Source organism: Heloderma suspectum, chromosome 8 (assembly GCF_057233095.1).
Source record: "Heloderma suspectum isolate Gila_16-S chromosome 8, 16-S_ref, whole genome shotgun sequence".
Lineage (NCBI taxonomy): Eukaryota > Metazoa > Chordata > Lepidosauria > Squamata > Helodermatidae > Heloderma > Heloderma suspectum.
This window is the reverse complement of record NC_139465.1, coordinates 37791598-37811620: the sequence shown is the minus strand read 5'-3', so window position 1 is coordinate 37811620 and position 20023 is coordinate 37791598. Positions and strand designations below refer to the sequence as shown.

General features: G+C 41.4%; 1 protein-coding gene across 2 annotated transcripts in view; it reads right to left on the bottom strand.

The window, feature by feature from the left end:
* PLCG2 (phospholipase C gamma 2) overlaps positions 1-20023 on the bottom strand; it is a 107385-nt gene that overhangs the window by 13220 nt on the left and 74142 nt on the right. For both annotated transcript variants that reach the window (XR_014784607.1, XM_084811980.1), the window contains exons 19-26: positions 17769-17888; positions 14854-15034; positions 12517-12585; positions 12194-12303; positions 4952-5048; positions 3291-3357; positions 1940-2097; positions 1263-1365 (exon numbers count right to left, since the gene is read on the bottom strand). Coding sequence is in view for 1 of the 2 variants with exons in the window: in XM_084811980.1 (XP_084668106.1) it covers positions 1263-1365; positions 1940-2097; positions 3291-3357; positions 4952-5048; positions 12194-12303; positions 12517-12585; positions 14854-15034; positions 17769-17888 (905 nt within the window). In the remaining variant the exon portion in view is untranslated. The remainder of the gene's footprint in view (positions 1-1262; positions 1366-1939; positions 2098-3290; positions 3358-4951; positions 5049-12193; positions 12304-12516; positions 12586-14853; positions 15035-17768; positions 17889-20023) is intronic.

The following is a 20023-nucleotide window of genomic DNA, read 5'->3' as shown; positions in this document are numbered from 1 at the left end:
GGGATGGATCCAGACTAAGTTGGCTGAAGAACTTTGATTTGGTTTGTCACCAAGCCCAACGCTCTGCTGCTCCTTTCCAGAAATGACACAACTCCCTGCTGCCTGTGCTGCTGTGTCACGCATGCATGCTGGCCAACATGTCCTTTAAAAGGGTAAACCATTAGAAAGGCGCTTTAGCCATGGTTTGGTGTTCTATAAACTGTTTCTCACAGGATGCATTACCTGTCTAAACCAACCAATTAGAAAGACTTGCTCAGAATACTTATGGAAGACCTACCTCCTGAAGAGTCCATATACTGACTTGCAATGACAAAGTCAAGAGTCAAATTCAAAACAATAATAAAATGGATGATACAATCCCGGTTATGTCAAGGCATTTGCCCACCCTTCTGGTGGCTTAGATATGCACAATATTCTAGGATGCAAGGATTTTGGGCACAACAGATTAAAAATAAACCTCAGATAAAAATACTATCTGCCTAGAAGGACAAGAAAATCTTTTCCCCATGAGACTAGGTTGGACCTCTTCCCTGCCATGTGGGTGCTCTGGTTAGCAGGGGAACTGTCCAACAGGAGCACGGTAGGAGAGACATTGTTTAGCAATAGTCAGGCTCCAACTGAGCAGCTTTTAAGATGATGATGCTACCTCACCCCTTACTGCCCTGCTGTTACGGCCCTGATCCATAGCATGCTTCCTCCTCATGAGGAAGCTTAGGGATATCTGACATTATACCAAATGGGCATTGTGACTTCAGCTCTGGGCCTCTGTCCAGATACGCCATTTCCTCTGGTTCCTGGGTATCATCTTGGTGGATCTGGAGCAGGGAGATGAGACCAGTCAGAGTGCTGCAGTTCCTCCAACCCCATGACCTTCTCAAATAGGGCATTCCCCCAGGTGGTTGCCTCAGGGGGGCTACTTTCATCTGCCAACTCCCCTCAATCCCAGCAAGCACTGGCCCAGCAATAGGTTCTTTTTCCTCAAGTCTGATCCAGTTCTGACCTGGTCCAGACAGGAAGGTGGTGTGACATGATAGGCAAGGTGCCTGCTTGGGTGCAGCCAATGAGAAGGTCCTATCTCATGTCAAAGCCAACCATGCTTCCTAAGTAGTCAGATATGTACACATCATGCCACAGAAGTAGTCTGCATATTTCTTTTTCTTTTTTTTTAACTTTCTTTCCTAAAATCTGCAATCAACACATCTTTGATCATGTTTAGCCATCAGAAGATAAGGAGTTCAAGTTCACAATTAAAAACAGATTACCTAGATTCTCCTTGGTTTTGGTTGTAGGTATGCAGTAGATTACCAAATCAGATAATTCCATGGCAATTAACTGCTTCTTTTCCAAGAGTACCCTGATAGTTGCCTGTTTGAAGATTTAATAAAAAGAAATGCTCATTACAGGATATACATCTGCACTGACACCATTCAACGGGTGTCAAAGGAACAGAAAACTGTATAATTAATCATTATTCTGTAACTTTAGAATTGTCCCTACATACTCCATGGACCTAACTGCACTAAGACTGAACAAGAATTGTTATTCTCTTAAGTATGAAACACATTGACCTCCAATTTAAAGCCAAAAAAAGCCTTCAATTTTAATAGAACATACACATTTTGATGACGCTATTTAGATTTCAGGTGACAAAACCAAGCTTTATCATCCAAAAATGTCATGCTTTGATTTTGTGAAAAAAATCACATTTGGGACAAAACCTAGTTTTGGAAGGGGGCAGGGAAATTAAAACACAACATTTGCTTGATATTGTCACATGGTTCTCGCAGCAAGGGTGCATAAGAAGGGGAGGCCTCTCCCAAAGCTGTTTACAGGGAATTAAGGTACTTTTCTTTGTATCTTCGCTTGCAAGGGTCCTCAATCAAAACAGCTTCTTAAAATTAGTTGCTGATCAGAGCTTCAGAAGTAGCAGCACTTGTACCTCTTCGGCAGTTCTCCATGTGATTTCCCTGACGCTTTGATACCATTCAAACAGCTCTTCCACCTTCTCAGTTGCAAACTCAACAGGAGGATCTTGTGTATTCTTGGGTTCCAGGATAAAGACAAAATCCTTTCCATGTTTCCCCTGTGGCATTTTTGCTGTTGGGAATCCAAAACAGTAAAGACACATTGTAAGATCACCTTGCCGTCTAACAACACATACTTAACCAAAGTTTATGCAAGAAAATTCCCAGCATCAGGGCCATTCCACACAGTAAAATCTACATTGTTTCTTGTTTGTTTTCCAGAGTTCAATTGTGTTCCTCCTGATTGTTCATTCATTAGCTCAGCAGTACTTTCTTTGCATGCATAAGGGCCCAGGTGCAATCCCCGGCATCTCCAGATAGGGCTGGGAAAGACTCCTGTCTGAAACTCTGGAGAGCTACAGACAATCAGCGAACACTGAACTAGACGGGCTAATGGCCTGACTTGATATAAAGTAACTTCCTACTATTGTCACTCCTCTGCAAAAAGGATTGGCAAGAGCATAACAGATAGCTCATTGCTTTCTTTTTTTTTGCAACTTGATACATGGCACGTGATACAATCCCACACGCACATCTCAGGTTATTTTTGTTAACCTTTTCAAATTTAATTCTGATTGTTTGGCAACCATCTGCTTCTTTGATGTACAACCAATGCAGGAGTGTTCTTCTAGCCCCCTTTTAACTGGCAAAAAGGCAGTTTCACTTCTCTCACAGAAATACTTGGCCATTTTATGAATCTTTGGAGTATAATTTTGCTCTTTTAATTTTGAGGTTGTGTTCTTCCCACTCCCCTTTTCTGAGAATGCATTAATCTTCCATTTTAAAGGTGTGGGGGTGTCTTACAGGACTCCATCTGTTCCCTCACACCACCAAGCAAACTTCTCTCCTCCAACAATTATAGTTAGACAGAAAATCACACTACTACCCTTGAAAGAGGACTTAGTATTTATAGACTAGAATACAACTGGGGCAGGATTTTGATGGATTATTCCGAAATACCCTGAAGCTGGAAAAGTAACATTATGAGGTTTTATTATAACACAATTAAATTTCATTATAAGGTTTCATAATACAAAGGGTTGTATCCAATGTTACTATAACTGAAATCCCATTCATTTCAATGTCCGCTTGTTTGTTACATTTATATTCTGCCTTTCCAATGGGTCTGAGTACATTGGATACAACCCATATAACACAAAGGCAGATTTTACAGATGGTTTTCTTCCCTTTTTGCACCAAAAACTGTTTTGTTTTGTTTTTAATTTAAGGAGAAAATGACACACAGGAATTCAGAGGGCTACATACCAACATCGTACATATTGAGGTCCAAAATACCCCGACATAATGATCCTAAAGGATTGTCCTCAATAATCTGCAATGAAAATATTTATAGTTGAAACCAGTCATTTCACCCTGTCATTAAATATCCTCAGAATGACGAGTAAAATATACAAAAGTAACTGCCATAAATTCATAAAATCTTCAAGAGCAGCACTTAAAAATAGCTATTTTCACTGTGGGATTCATTCACAATGTATTTATGTTTATTGTTTCAAAATTTTCTATGCTGCTCCTTCATCACCAACAGCCTGTATCAGCCAGATCTGAATCACAGTGTGGTGGTGTGGACGGAGGTGATTACCCCACTGTGCAACCCAAAGGCTGATCAACTCCAAAGTAGTTTGTGCCCACTGTGAGTTTCCAGCCAACCAGGAAGTAAAGTCCTTTGAGTTCCACTTATTCTGAAACAAGGCAAATATACTTGCTCTCACTCTGGGGGTGTTCGGACGATCACGTCAGCAAAAGAAGCCATCGTGGCTTCTCCCTCCTCCCCCATCCATGCTGTGCGTAGACCGTCATTTGCATAATTTCCCATGATGCAGTGCAGGTTGGTTTGTTGTCTGAACCCGGTGCGTGGCACAGATAGCTTCATACCCCTGCTACAAACCCTACTGCAAGTCATGGGTTGTGAAGCCATGCCTGCCACGCTGTGTTCGGACAACCCACCAAACCGCGCTGCATCGCGGGGAATTATGGAAATGGACAGGGGGAAAAGCCACGATGGCTTCTTTTACCGACGTGATCATCCGAATCCAGTCAGGATTTATTTCTTTTTCTCATAACATTACTTTAAATATATCCATTCCGCCCCCTGTGTGGTCCACCCCACACCACTGAAACTCAATATAGGCCTCTCAAAGCCCACCTCACCATTTCCATAGCATCCCTGCTGCTCCATATTTGATGAACCATAGCTCCCCACCTCTGTCTTCTCTTACTCTATCACGCTACAGGGTTGGTGTATTAAGCAATCATTCTTCCCTTCTGTAAAAATGTATGGTGAAATAAAAAACGTGTGCTGTTCTTAATCTTTGTCAGTGATCTAATTTTCCCGTTTTAATCTAATCTAGTTTAATCTAGAATGTGTGCACCACACTTCTGCAAAAGATGCAAAAGGGGAGGGGCTGCAGCTCAGTGGTAGAGCACATGATTTGCACATAGAAGGTCCCAGGTTCAATCCCCAGCATCTCCAGAAAAAACTCCTGCCTGAAACCCTGGAGATACATTGCTAGTCAGCGTTGACAACACTGGGCTAGATGGACCATGATCAGACTCGATATAAGGCTGCTTCCTGTGTTCCTATCTCAACATTTCCAGGTTCATCAGGTACACATGTACATGTATGAACAAGACTATGTGGCAACACCAAGCACACAAAAACACACACACAAAATCTAATACCTCTTTACACAGAAAAGGTATTATAGGGCTACTGACCCCAACCTTCTACTTGTGTACACATCAGAGTGTTAGATGGATTCCCATCTTTTGTGCACATCTGGGGCATGATCCAGAAGGACAGCTTTAGAAGTCTGTGACTGCGTGAAGATAAGCTTTTCTGGAACACCTAAATGGATTTTGTTAACATGATGATATGGATATCAATTAGAACTGGACTTTCCCACCTGGTTCTCAAGATCTTCCGTGCTATCAGATGACATGTCTTCAACATAATTGGATGGAAAATAGTGCTGAACTTTGCATCCATAATCTCCTTTCCACCTGATAAATTGAGAGAACACTAAGTAGTGTTGTTTTAACAAACAACAAAATACAAAACGCCTACTGAATAAGCATCAAGCAATTACCCATTTGTTCCCAACTTGATTTCAAAGCTGCTTTCTCCAAAAAAAGCTTGAGACTACTTTTAACTACCATAACACATAATCATGAAGTCAGCATTCTTACAATGCTAAAATTAATACGCATTCGCTATAGAAGTAGAACACTTCCCCCAACCAAGTCAAGTTGGTCAATATCATCAGAATTAAAGTTGCAGAATTGTCTGAACTGAAGCATTTATCAAGAGGATAATTAACCACAGAAATACAATTTCAAAGGGATTGTGGTTAGTAAAATGAAAAGAATGGCTTGCTATTACTAAAATTCAAACTACTTGATGGTTGTAATTGTAAAATGTGCCATCCACGTTTTCCAGGAGGGGGACACACAAAAACAAGAAATTATTTTATTATTTCCAAGTGTATTATTTCCAGTAGCTTATTTAACTTGGTTTTAGTTGTTTGTTATAATTTAAAATATTTTTAAAAGTTGGTTTTAACTATTATTGTTCTTTTATTGTTGCAAAATGCTTTGAAATATTTTTTAAAGGAGAAGCATACGTAATTTTTTTTACTATATTTGGTGGCTACCAGAGGAAAAAAAGTTCTTTCAGAGAAGCTGACAAGGGATGCTTGCAGACTGGCATCCTCTCCCATGGATGTCATGCAGTCACATTAATAATAATGGTCTCTCCCTGAACCATTACTATTAATATAGCATTTTTGGAAGGCATATAGTCATGCTCTACAATTATAATCTCATTCATTCAATTGCTTCTCATTTCACTGTAGTAGTAACTGGGGACTTCAATTTCCTCGATATTTGTTGGGAGACAAATTCTGCAAAACCTGGTCCCTCCAGGAAATTCCTGACTTGTGTGGCAGATAACTTCCTCCTACAGAAAGTAGAGGAAGGAACTAGAGCAGAGCTTTCCAAACTGTGTGCCGCGACGCATTAGTGTGTCGGCAGCAGCGTGTAGGTGTGTCGCGCGAAATGAAGAAAATTGTGCGGAAGAGCACCGCGGAGCTCCCTTACTCATGTTTTCTTCCCTTGGCCCCTCCCCTGGAACTTCCTAAAGCAGCTAATGTTAAAGCAGCTTAGCTGCTAAGGCTCTTGACGTAGGACGCACGTGATTGGCGGTGTTGGAGTGGTACGGTGAGGAGTGTGGGAATACTGGCTGCACGAGGAGTGTGGAGAATTCGAAGTTAGCGGAGCAATTAGTCGAGCAATTTGCAATCAGCTCGGGCGAGAGGCTTCCTCGCGTCCTCGGTGCGGCTGCAGGGCAGCGGGGGAGAACAACGGCCCGCTGGATGCCCCAGAGCAGGAAGGGCTGCGCCAGGCAGGCAAGAAGCTTTGAGCCTGCGCTCCCCAGAAAGGTAGAGGCGCAGGGCAAAGGAAGGGGAAGGGAGGCACTGCCCTGGGAGCAGAGCTCAGCTGACGCCGGCGTGGAGAACTGACAGCGGTCACCAGCCCTGCGTGGTTTCAGGCATGCCCTTCATGGACTTCTGCACCACGCTGCCAGGCCAAAGTAACACGCAGGTGGAAACGCCGCCTGGGACTGCACCGAGCGGGCCGTCCGCCATCTTGGCCAGTCGGAACGGAGCTCAGTTGATTTCTGCCATTTATTTTTATTCTGCTGTAATTGTGGATTAACCACCCACTGGCAGTGTACCACCGGAGAGTGCTGGAACTGGTCTCTGGACATAGGCATTGCAAATATTTACAGCAGTATAGCCTTGTAGTGAGACATATATATTTACACCATTTTGTTGGACTTTTGCTTCTCTACTTCATGTGTTTCTGCAGCTGAGCTCCTACCTGGACCTATGTGTCCTAATATGTATTGTAAATACTTTAGTTAATTTTGTTTATTTTTCACATTTTCTCCTGGTCCTGATTCCTATCTTTATCTCACTTTATCACTGTGGGAGTGGAGCGCAGGTGCTGTTATTTTCATAAGAAAAAACAGAGAAAGATAAGCGCTAAAAACAGTCCTGTTATTTTCATATTTAGTTAATGCTAAAACCTAGAAATAAATTTGCATAGATTTATTCATTAAATGCAGTTGAATTACCCGTAGAATGGATACCTTTCTAATTAAGAAAAGGAAAGCTGGTGAAGATGATGTTTGCAATGAACAAAATGTAGCCGCTATAGAGGAAACTACGCAAGAATCAACTGTTGAACTGTCTGTATTAGTACGTAAGAAGTGTAAAGGAACAATTTCCATGCCTCGTTTATACAGTAAAGATTATATGAAACTGGGGTTCACATTTTCTGGTAATGAAAACAATCCTTGACCCCAGTGTTTAGTTTGTGGGGATATACTTGCAAATGAACGTATGGTACCCAATAAATTAAAGCGTCATTTTACCTCAAAACACTGTCATTTGTCAGAAAAACCAGTAGCATACTTTACTGAGCTTTCAAAATCTATAAAGAAGCAGTCTGCATCATTCACAAAGAGAATGAAGACATCCGAGAAAGCTCAAAAGGCAAGTTACTTGGTTGCTCAAATAATTGCCAAAAACAAGGACCCACATGCTATTGCCAAAACCACCATAAAGGAATCTTGCTGTGCTATTGTTCGAACAATGTTTGGGCCCGAATTTGAGATAGAAGTTAATAAAATCCCTTTGGCAGATAACACAATCAGAAGATGTATTCAAGACATGTCTGATGACATTAAGCAGCAAATGAAGGATATTTTTCAAGACGATAATATGATCTTTACATTGCAATTAGATGAAGCAACAGATGTCAGTGGGTTAGCACAATTATTGGTTTTTATACATTGCTTTCATACTGACAGAATATTGGGCAATTCTTGTGTTGTCTAGAACTTCCAATGAGAACTAGAAGTGAAGATATATTTAAAACTTTTGATTGCTTCATGAAGGAAAATAATTTGCAATGGTTAAATTGTGTAGGAATATGCACAGATGGCGCACCCTCAATGGTTGGTTCAACAAAAGGCAAAGAAAGAGAATGAAAATATTATAATTACTCATTCCTTTTTACATCGCGAAGCACTAGTTGCGCAAACCATTGGAAATGAATTAAGTCAATTACATTAAAAGTAAACCTCTTCAATCAAGATTATTTGCTCATATTTGTGAAGACATGGGGGCAAGGTTTAAAAAGCTTCTACTACACACAGAAGTTCGTTGGCTCTCAAGAGGTTGAGTGCTTTGTCGTGTATATGAACTGAGGGAAACGATGCTTAAACTTTTTGAGGAAAATCAGCAAAATGAATTCTGCGATCTAATTCAAAGCAAACTTTGGTGCACAAAATTGGCATATCTTGCTGACATATTTGAACATTTGAATAAAATAAACACCAGTATGCAAGGAAAAGGAGAACATATCTTAACAGTGGTAGATAAAATTTTGTGCTATGAGAGACAAAATAGCAATTTGGAAAAGGAAAGTGAAAGAAGGAAATTTTGAAATGTTTTCCAAAACTGCTGAGTGCCAGCTAAAATGTGATATCAGCTCGCTAATTGTTGACCATTTAACATTGCTTGGAGAGAAAGTTCATCATTACTTCCCAAATATTGAAATCCAAGACTATGATTGAATCAGAAATCCATTTCTTTCAACTGCAATGAGGAACTTTTCACTTTTTGAAGAAGAAGAATTAGGTGACATAAAAAATGATTGAAATCTGTTAATGATGCATGAACAGGGTGATTTAGACAGCTTTTGGATTCGCATTTCAAAAATGCATCCAAACAGCTTAAAAAGCATTAAAAATTCTTCTGCCGTTTTGTACTACATACGTTTGTGAAGTATCCTTTTCAACGATGGCAAACTTAAAGACACTGAAACGTGGAAGCTTAAAAATGCTTGATGACGAAATGCAAGTGTCTTTATCTAATATTCCACCAAATATTGAAAAGCTGTGTTCATCCCATCAACCTCATACATCCCATTAAAATGGTAAGTAGTTATTGGTGTTATTCAACTTTTTTAATTTCTTGCACATATTTACATACTGTTACTCATAAATGACAACAACGTATGTTATTATCTTACAAATCATATATTTTTAAAAATATAAATGAAAGGTTTTCATGAGATATGTTGTATCCCCATACATTTCGTTATTACAATTTATGTATGTGTCCATATCTCTTATAACGGGTTAGTTTAACCTCTGGTTTGCTAGTAAAACTGAATTACCGTGTCACGAAATGATGCATGTCTAAAAAGTGTGTCACCAACATGAAAAGTTTGGAAAGCTCTGAACTAGAGGATCAGCTATCCTTGACTTGATCCTAAACAACGGAGATGACTTAGTGGATAAAGTAGCAGTTACAGGAACTCTGGAGGAAAGCGACCATGTTGTACTTCAGTTCTTGGTTCTAAGGGAAGCAAAAGCCGAGTGTAGTCAAACGCGTACCCTGGATTTTAGGAAAGCTGACTTTAATAAACTCAGAACAGTGATCAGTAAGGTCCCATGGCAAGCGAGAAAAGGAGTCCAAGATGGGTGGGAGCTTTTAAAAAAGGAAATTCTCAAGGCACAATTACAAACAATTCCATCAAGAAGAAAAGGTGGAAGACAACAGAAGAAGCCAATGTGGCTTCACAAAAAGCTTAGGGATGACCTGAAAACAAAAAACGACACATATAGGAAGTGGAAAGAAGGCCAAGTAACAAAGGAAGAGTATAGGCAGGTAGCACAGAATTGCAGGGATGGTGTCAGGAAGGCTAAAGCTGAGAACAAGCTGAGGTTAGCGAGGGATGCTAAAAACAACAAAAAGGCTTTCTTCAGCTACGTGCATAGTAAAAGGCAGAGGAAATAAATGGTTGTTCAGCTATTAAATAAGGATGGCAAAACGATAACAGATGACAAAGAAAAGGCAGAGGTGCTCAATTCCTACTTTGGCTCAGTCTTCTCCCAAAAGAGGGTCTATGACCCCCCTGGCAAAGGCCAAGTACAGGCTGAAGGGGCAGGATTGCAGCTTGAGATCAATAGGTATATGGTCAAGGAACACCTAATGACTTTGAATGAGTTCAAATCTCCAGGGCCAGATGAACTGCACCCTAGAGTAATAAAGGAAATGGCAGAAGAACTCTCAGAACCGCTGTCTATTCCCTTTGAGAAATCATGGAGGACAGGGGAAGTGCCAGATGACTGGAGGAGGGCTAATGCTGTCCCTATCTTCAAAGAGGGTAAAAAGGAGGAACCTGGGAACTACAGACCAGTCAGTCTGACATCAATCCCTGGGAAAATTCTGGAGCAGATGATAAAGCAATCCATTTGGAAGCACCTTGAAAACAATGCCATGATTACTCGAAGCCAACATGGATTTGTCAAGAACAAGTCCTGCCAGACAAATCTGATCTCATTTTTTGATCAAGTAACCTCCCTTGTGGACGTGGGAATGCTGTAGACATCATATACCTCGACTTCAGCAAAGCTTTCGACAAAGTGCCCCATGATCTCCTGATGAACAAACTAGCTCAAAGTGGGCTAGATGAAACAACGATCCGGTGGATCCACAGTTGGCTACAGAATCGGACTCAAAGAGTGCTTATCAATGGGACCTTCTCAAACTGGGGAGAGGTAATGAGTGGGGTACCGCAGGGCTCAGTCCTGGCCCAGTGCTCTTCAACATTTGTATTAATGACTTGGAGGAGGAGGTGCAGGGAATGCTGATCAAATTTGCAGATGACGCAAAATTGGGCGGGATAGCTAATACTTTGGAACACAGAAACAAAATTCAAAGTGATCTGGATAGACTGGAGCACAGGGCAGAAAACAACAGAATGAAATTTAATAGGGACAAATGCCAAGTTCTGCACCTAGGAAAAAGAAACCAAATGCACAGTTACAAGATGGGGGATACGTGGCTCAACAACATTACAAGCAAGAAGGATCTTGGAATTCTTGTCGATCACAAGGTGAAGATGAGCTAACAATGTGATGTGGCAGCAAAAAAGGCAAATGCTCTTTTGGGCTACATTAATAGAAACATAGCTTCCAAATCCTGGGAAGTATTAGTTCTCCTCTACTCAGCACTGGTTAGGCCTCATCTGGAGTACTGTGTCCAGTTCTGGGCACCACACTTTAAGAAGACAAACTGGAGAGGGTTCAGAGGAGGGCAACAAAGATGATCAGGGGACTGGAAACAAAGCCCTCTGAAGAGAGACGGAAAGAACTGGGCATGTTTAGCCTTGAGGAGAGAAGACTGAGGGGAGGTATGATAGCACTCTTCAAGTACTTGAAAGGTTGTCACAGAGAGGAAGGCCAGGATCTCTTCTCGATCATCCCAGAGTGCAGGACATGGAATAATGGGCTCAAGTGACAGGAAGCGAGATTCCAGCTGAACATCAGGAAAAACTTCCTGACTGTTAGAGCAATATGACAATGGAACCAATTACCTAGAGAGATGGTGGGCTTTCCCACACTGGAGGCGTTAAAGACGAGGCTGGACAGCCATCTGTCAGGGATGCCCTGACTTGGATTCCTGCATTGAGCAGGGGGTTGGACTCGATAGCCTTGTAGGCCCCTTCCAACCCTACTATTCTATGATTCTATGATTCACACCCTGACGGGGAATAAAGGCACAAAGGGTGGAGAGGGGCGCACCAAAACACACAAAAGCTCCCCCCGCCAAAAGGCACACTTCAAAATGGTGCTAAGGTAACAGAGGAAACTAACAAGAGATTTTTAAAAAATACCCAACACTTTTCAATTGTTATCTTCCTTAAGGGGAAAAGGAAAATATTTCAGCAAATTTTGAACCCAAGACACCATGCCCTACAGAAGAATTCAAGAAAATAATTGCCTTGCCTATAAGGAAAGTGGAAACTGAACAGCGTTGGGCATTTTATATCTCAGACTAAAGTGCCCTATGTTATCTGAACAATGTTTTGAAATCTGCCTCTTTTTTTGCTGTCATATCCATCTCCACAACCACCCTTGGGGAAGTTCCCATTTAAAAAACAAAACAAAAACCGAACAGGATCTTGCCTAAAGCCATGTAGTGAAATCTATAGTTGAAACTTAAGTTTAAAGGTAAATCTGTACAAAATCTTCAAGAAACGTAGCAAAAACGTAAGAGCTTTCTTCTTACCAACCACCAGATTCTTTCGAGACATTATGAATTAAGGCCCCCCGGCAAAAAGTCAGCTCATCTTCTCTTTTAGCTTGATAGTCATACAAGGCTTTAACAGTTCTCTGGGGCTTCAAGAGAAAGACACAGAAAGATGAAAGATCTGGTTACTGAATTCTCGGAAATACTACAAAAATAGGAACAAAATCCACCAAATACATTTTCCTTTGCAGTCAGCCTTTTCAATTTTCTAAACAGAAAATTAATTTTCTGTTCTCTTAACTGTTCTTTTCTCTCCTCTCAGATCAAGATTAAGTTTGAACAGAACTTTGAGAATAACTTACCACAGAAGGTGTTATTTCAGTGGGCTCCACATACATCTTGACATCATACAGTGAGCTAGGATCTTTCTCCTGAGATTGGAAAAGGAAAGAAAATTAATTCCACAGGTGAAAAAAAAATGAAATCTTTTAGTTAACGTGTTAACATAAGAATATTACATTGCCCAAATAAATGTTTAATAAATGAACATTGTTTTGTGGATTTCCCTCTCTCTCCCATTTTGGATTTTCAAAGAAGTGTCAACAGTATTTCGGCAAAGCTTTCTGCCTTGTTTTAATCTTTGAAGTAAAAATTGAAGCTTTCTTAGTGATTGACAATTTCAGTAATTATTTTAAAAGACCTATGAGCAATAATTAGAACCCTCTTCTTGGTAACTCTCTGTTAAAAAGAAAATTAAATTATATGCATCTCAGCTTTCTGTACAGCAAGACATTGACTTTATCATGCACGAATCCCTATGTTACAACCTATGTTACAAATGAGTTACAGCTTAAATACAAACAGCACCATTTACTGTATTGATCTTCCATTCCAGAAAAACAAAAACAAAACAAAAACCTGGAGCTTGAAAGTGGCCATTTGGATTCATTCTAGAATCACAGAGTTGTAATAACCAACATATGGACAACCCACAGCCCACATGCAGCCCTTGTCTGGTCTCTGTGTGGCCCACGGAGCCCTGACATGCCCCACCCACTTTTCCCCACTACTCAGCTGATCAACCATCAGCTGTTTCCCTGCTACTAGTAACAGCAAGGAAACATCAATCTCTGCGTTGGGATCATTGGGAGGGAGCAAGGTTAAAATTTCTCCTACCCACCCTCAGCGATCCTGCTCCAGATCCCGTGATCGCAGCGGGCCGGGAGGGGAGGTTTAAACCTCCCCATTCCCACACACTGAGATGTGTGTGTGGAGACTGTGTGTACATTTGTGCGTGTGTGTGGTGGTCGTGTTCCAAAACAGCAACCCACTGGCCCAACTCATGGGCCTAAGGCAGAGCTGTACAACTGCTAGCCCACTACAAACCTAATAAATGCATATTGCCAGTAAAGATTTTGCTGTGGCTTATAGTTTTTATCTGCTTAGGACTGGTACAGGCATAAAAAGTTGGGATCTCTCAACCAGGGTTTGAAGCTGGCACTGGCCTTCAAGGTGGCCTGCACGCAGTTAACATTGGCACCAATGTAATGCTTAACCACAGTTAAGACTGAACGGGGAATGGTGAAAGGTATATGTGGTCAAGAAGTGAGGGAGCACATGATCCCGCGGACTCCGTCAGATCTCTTAACCACAGTTGTGGAAACCCCACTGCTACACCTGCACCACCCCCAGATGTTCTCACCTTATACCCCATCATCCATAGCTGAAACACAACAGTTTAACTGAGCATTCTGTATCGGCCTAGATAATATTCTAAAGGCATATGGTTCAGTTCCAGCGCTGACACCAAGCAGATTCAGCCTTATATCCTGCCTGGATGGAAGTGTGTCCTGGGAGCCGAGTGTGACTGATTGATTGGGTTGATGATCAAGATCCCCAAAATTTGACAGCCTAGAACAGCTTTTAGGATGACTTCTTGGGGATGGAAAAATGTACACAAGTACACAATAAATCCCTGCAAGCGATCCACATCCTACACAAGGTTTTTATACAAGGTTTTAACAATTGATGTTGGGTTTGTTTTTTTTTAACAAACTAAAAAACAAACTACAGCTAAAATTGAAGTACAACATTATACAGTCGGGATGCAAAAAAATAAAAAATATATAAATCTTGTCTAAAATAATATATAGATCTAATCCACAATGTTAAAAACAAAAACACAGTCTTTTAACCATCCATGTCAAGTTGTCTTACTAAACACCACCACAGGGAAACATAAGTGGAGGAGAAAAAAGAAGTAAGGGTTGATTAATGTATTTGATAAAAGGGAACATACCTCATCAAACTTGTCTATACTAGACAAACTACACATAACTTTGCTGTGTTGTATTAATTTCTCTGACAAAGCAATTTACCACACTCTCACCATCCACTTTTGCACAAGAACATTACTAGCAATTTTCCACTGAGCAGCAATTTCCATATGCACTCCTACTAAAAACAGGGTGACCAACTCCTTGTGGTTTATAGGAACACCTAAGTGGTCAGTAAAGGACAGAAGAGCAAGTGATGGAGCAGAAGACAGCACTCGCCTTGCAATGTCAGAAATTTTCCCAAAGACAGTTTCCCCCCCAAATTTTACTGGCTTACAAAATCAATGTTTTGATTGACTGACTGACTGATTGATTGGATTGATACAAGGTTTTAGCACCTTCGTTAAAAAGATAAACACTTGCCATGCTGTAGCGTTCCAGCAGTTCCTCAGTCACAGGATAGCGCAATTTCATTTTCCTGTACAATGGGTGCTTCTCATAGTAGTTCACCAATTCTACTAAACTCTCAAAATAAGCCGAAGTTCCCATGACAAAGAGGCGGCCTTCTTGCTTGATTCGGCAGTGCTTCACTTTTCCCTCAGCTCTGTGGAATTAATGGAGATCAAGCTTTTGAAAAATGCCAACAAGTCTGTGTAATCAGCCCACAGGCTTTGAAGAGGTCTGGCAAGATCTTCCTATTTAGCTAGGCCTTTGCAGAATGCCACTGTCATTTAGAGATGCTGCAAAGACCTGTATTTCCTGGCTCAGAAATACAAGTCTCAGAGGTTTGTAGAGCTTTCCTCGTATACAAGGCGAGCCTTTACAGGTCCTGAATTCTTTTCCAGCTACGTTTGTAATCCACTCCTTCCCCACTCCTATCCAGCCAGCCCCCAGTCCCCTCCCAACCACACCACATGCACAATCCTTCAAACCTCCTTCACCACCTTTCCCTCCCATCCACTTACCTGGCCACTATTGTTGCTGCCACAGTGGTGACAAGGGTCTGTCATACTTCCCAGCCAAGTGCACAAAAGTCCAAACAAATTCAGATCGGCACAGATTAAGTAGAACTATTTCCCAATTTGTTTTTTGGGGGGTGTGGGGAGGATTTACTCAGCCTAAGTTGAGCTTATCCGATTTGAGCCTGGGGGAGCTCACCCACCTCTACTGTCATTAGATTTTTAATAAGGAATTTTATCTCTCTTTTTTTGTATTAGATAATGGCATGGTTAACATGTAAAGGTAAATTGTGGGTTAACTAGTCCACAATTTAACCCACAATTTGCTGTGCACAAGCAAGCAAGCACACTGCCTCTGACACACTCCTTGCTTCCACTTTCTCTAAGCAACCCTGAATTAAGGGTCATGAGCATGACGTGGGAGCCTGAACCACTGGGTTGTTTAGGGGGCAAACAACCCAGCGGTTAACCCTACAACATACCATGGATTTTCCACTGGGTTAATTAACTCATGATTTGCATTACATGTAAACTAGGTCACTACCTCTTGTGTATTCTATTGACAGCTTTTATTCTATTTTGCTTTTAAGTTAGATACCTTAAGCAACTATGCTGTTTGGAAGTTTAGTATTTTTATTTAAGTCATTTATATTCACCATTTCCAGGATCCTCAAGGTGGCTTATATTCAAATCAGGCTTGAACACTACAAAGAGGTATTTATGGATATACCATTTCAGTGTAAATATTCAAAATCAAGGTCAACGATAGATAACCCCTTCTTAAACAGTATGATGTGTACCTGGCAAAGATGGAATAAACATTTGATGTCTTCTCCCTCCCCTATGATTCCCTTTTTATGCCATCCACTTTTTTATTGTAGAGACAAATTTAAACAGTTTGCAAAATGGGAGGAAAAGGGTTTATATAGACCCGCTGACATATATAATGGCTTGCAACCAAAAAACTGGGACACAGATAAGTGAACAATTATCAGAGGATATACCGTGTTTTCAGTGACACCAAATTCTTCATTTCACATCTACACTGACCATAAAAGCACAGGTTGTGTGCCCACTAAACAGCTTTGAAAGTTTAGTGGCTTGGACAAACTTAAAACAAAAGGCTTAGCTGCAAAAATATATAAGATGTTACATGCTATGGTTATTGGTAAGGCAGAGGGAGCAACGATGGCACGGGAAAATGTAGTTTTTGTGAACCACGCAGAGAGCTTTAGCTATGGGGCGGTATAGAAATATAATAAATGAAATAAATGAAATAAATGAAATGAAAAAGAACTGAATTGCACTATCAGCTCCAAACAGTGGGTGGCACTATGTTCTAAGGCCCCCATAGTGTCTGTGTCACAGAGAGTGAAAGAAAATGCATGGAAGATGACGCACAGGTGGTATGTTACGCCAGTAAAGCAGAGCTATTTTAACTGTAATGTGAATCCTAGTTGTTGGAGGTGTGGAGCCACAAGAGGCACTTACCTGCATATGTGGTGGGATATGCTCAGTGGTTTTGGGTCCAGGTGTTTTGCTTGTTTCATGACTTCAAAGATGTGTTATTCTCTAATACTGTTTGAGCAATAAATATATATTTTGTGGTACCACTTTGTGCTATTTGGCTTTAGAAACTTTTCAGAGAGCACAACCCATATAATTTAATTCTTGATGCCCCAAGCACTCAGCTGGGATTCATACATCTGTTGCTGAGTGGGGTCTGTCCATAAAGCCACTGTATTCTCTCTTGTTTTGGTGAATCTCAGATACACTTCTTCACGTTTGGGAAACAAGTTAGTCGGACAGAGCAAGAACAAGTTACCTGCCTCAGCATAAGGTGCCAGGAGGTTTGAACAAGGGAATCTGACAATAGTGCCTTACCCTCTGTGCCACTGAAATAGTCATCAGACAGAGGGAGCTACAGGCCCAGTTTTTACTGTGCTATAGCACTATACAGATAATGGTCAGAGAAAGTGACTGATATGACTGCAGCTCATCAGACCAGCCTGACCAGGTGATCTGGCCTGGCATAACTGTTGCATCAGCCTCAGTTCCTCTCTATGCGTAACTTGTCAGGTGGAGTAGCTGCTCTAGAGACTCCGGTGCCTCGCATCATTTTCCCTGGACTGCCACTCTTTGAAACTTTACAGTCTTGGCTACTGACCAACTTCTGGCCCCTCTGATCTCCATTCATTGTTCTGGAATTTAACTTCTGCCTAAACTGGATTGTGTACTCACCTCTGGCCCTTGCAACTGACTGCTTGAAGGTCTGCCTCTGCGGGGCCCCAACACTTAGAAATTGTCACCTTACCCTGTGTGTCATGTCATGTCATGTCATGTCATGTCATGTCATGTCAAGACAAGTTTGTCTCTCACCTGAAAGTCATGGCATAGGAAGAGGGTTCATCTCTCTTCCTTATCAAAAAGGCTCCATCCCTAGGAATTCGCATCAGCATATCTTCCGCCTCTCCTCGGCTCAGGTTACTGTAGTACCAACTGCAGAAAGCAAAGAGAGGTGATTGCAGAACTCAACTTAATCCCATTAAGGACAGGTAGCAGTAGTGAAATTATAGTTTCAGACATTAGTTGCTGAATTATGCATATACTTTCACTGTCACCATAAATAAAACAGTGAGTTACTCCTAAATGTTGAAAGCATTAGCTTATCTCACTCTCACACTGCATAAATCCAACAACAACAAAACACCCTAACCCAGATGCTAAATACAGGCGGGGCAGTTGGTAGAAAAGCGCACAAGCAATTGTAAAGACAGGGGCATTCCTATGACTAATACAGCAATAATACATACAGTGGAATTTTCCTGACTGTCAACAAGAACATATTTGGAGGGAGAAGGGAGAGAGAGACAAGCCCGAACTACACCACCCCCACATTTCAGTTTTAAGAGTGAAAAGGACACAGTATAAAGAGGACAACTTGCAGTGGCATTGTCCTAGGACTGCAATGGAATAGATGGCCAAATTAGATATGAGAATGGCAGGCCCAGATCTGTCCCAATTACATATAAAGTGGATTCAATATTTAAAGCAAAGAGGTGCTTGGGTGGTAGGTACTCCCTGTGACAATGTAATAAATAATAATAATACATAATAATAATATTTATTGCCTCTCTTCTCCCAAGTGTTTTTCACTAGGGCTCAGCTGCGAAGACAAGTGCTCACTGGGGTGGGAGGGCAGACACAAAACTCTCACACTAGACTGCAGGGAGGTAAGCTGTGGATGAGAGTAAGGATTTAGAGCATCCATTCCTCCCTAAACATCAGACCCCTCGTGGATAAAGTACATGCTACATTAAATGCATAGCTGATCTGAACTTTTTCTTTCTTTCTTTATTTACTTTTGTGTAAGTGCACAGAGCTTTAATCTGGACCAGGACCACTGTATGTGGATAGGGAGGTTAAACTTCCCCATCCAGCCACTTCTCCTCTAAATGCACCCTCCTTCTGCACATGGAGGCCGAAAAGAAAAACCTTCATTGGCACCAATGGAGGTTTTCTTTTTCTAGCTCGTGTATGGGGCGGGGGGTGAATTCAGGGGGAAATAGCTGGGTGGGAAGGTTTAACTCCATCCACACATAGTGGTCTCAATCTAGATCAGAGCCCCGCGTACTTACATTTTAAAAAAGTCAGGATCAGCTAGACGTAGCATGTCATTTAGCGTAGCATGTCATTTAACCCTCAGTCTTGCTTACATCATTGGAGCAGGCTACGGCATAAATTAACGGATCTGCTGGCGTCTAATTTGGCCTTGAAAGATTTGCACATGAGTTGATCACATGCTGGTCTTGTCTTCCACCCTCTCCACTATGCCTTGGAGTAACTTTCCCGTCATCACTGTTCTAGCCTCCTCCAACTGTGGAAAGGTAATTAAGGTGCCCCACAGCCACAGAAATTAGAAGATCGCCTGTCCCTACCCCTTCAACGAGGGGAAGAGGGCAGGAGATGCCTGATCTTATCTCACTCTGCACAAGTGTCCAGACAGACAGATGGAACGGATACAGCTTCCTTCCATCTCAGGCACCTATGCAAGATAAGAGGATTGTTGCTGTAGTTGTGGAATACTTTGTTAACTTTCCTCAGCTGGAAGTGTCAGCAGCAGATGGGCTGGGTAAGAATGATGGCTGAACTAGTGTTTAATTTACTGGTGAGCTCATCTGTCATTTCAGTTGAGAAGCTGTATTCATTCCAGGACTGAAGAACCTGTTGAATGTCCTTTTTTATTTCCAGAGGGGTAGCCATGTTTGTCTGTTGCAGCAAAACCAACAAAGAGTCCTGTGGCAGCTTAATGACTAACAAATTTATTCTGACAGTGTCCACGAAAGCTTATGCCAGGAAAAATTTGTTAAGTCTTTAAGGTGCCACAAGGCTCTCTGATGCTTTTTACAACTGTTATTTCTGTCTTCAGCTTTAGAGGGATATTTGTCCCCATAACGCTCTCCTACTTGCATGCCTGCACTAGCCACTTCTTATGTATTAATGCCAAATGGAAGCAGGAGAACCCAAGAAACTGACTTGCTGGATCAGACCAGGGGTTATACTATTATGAAATGTCAGTCTGGGAGGATCAGAGACCCAGCCCACACATCTGAAGCTCTAACCCAGTTACTCCA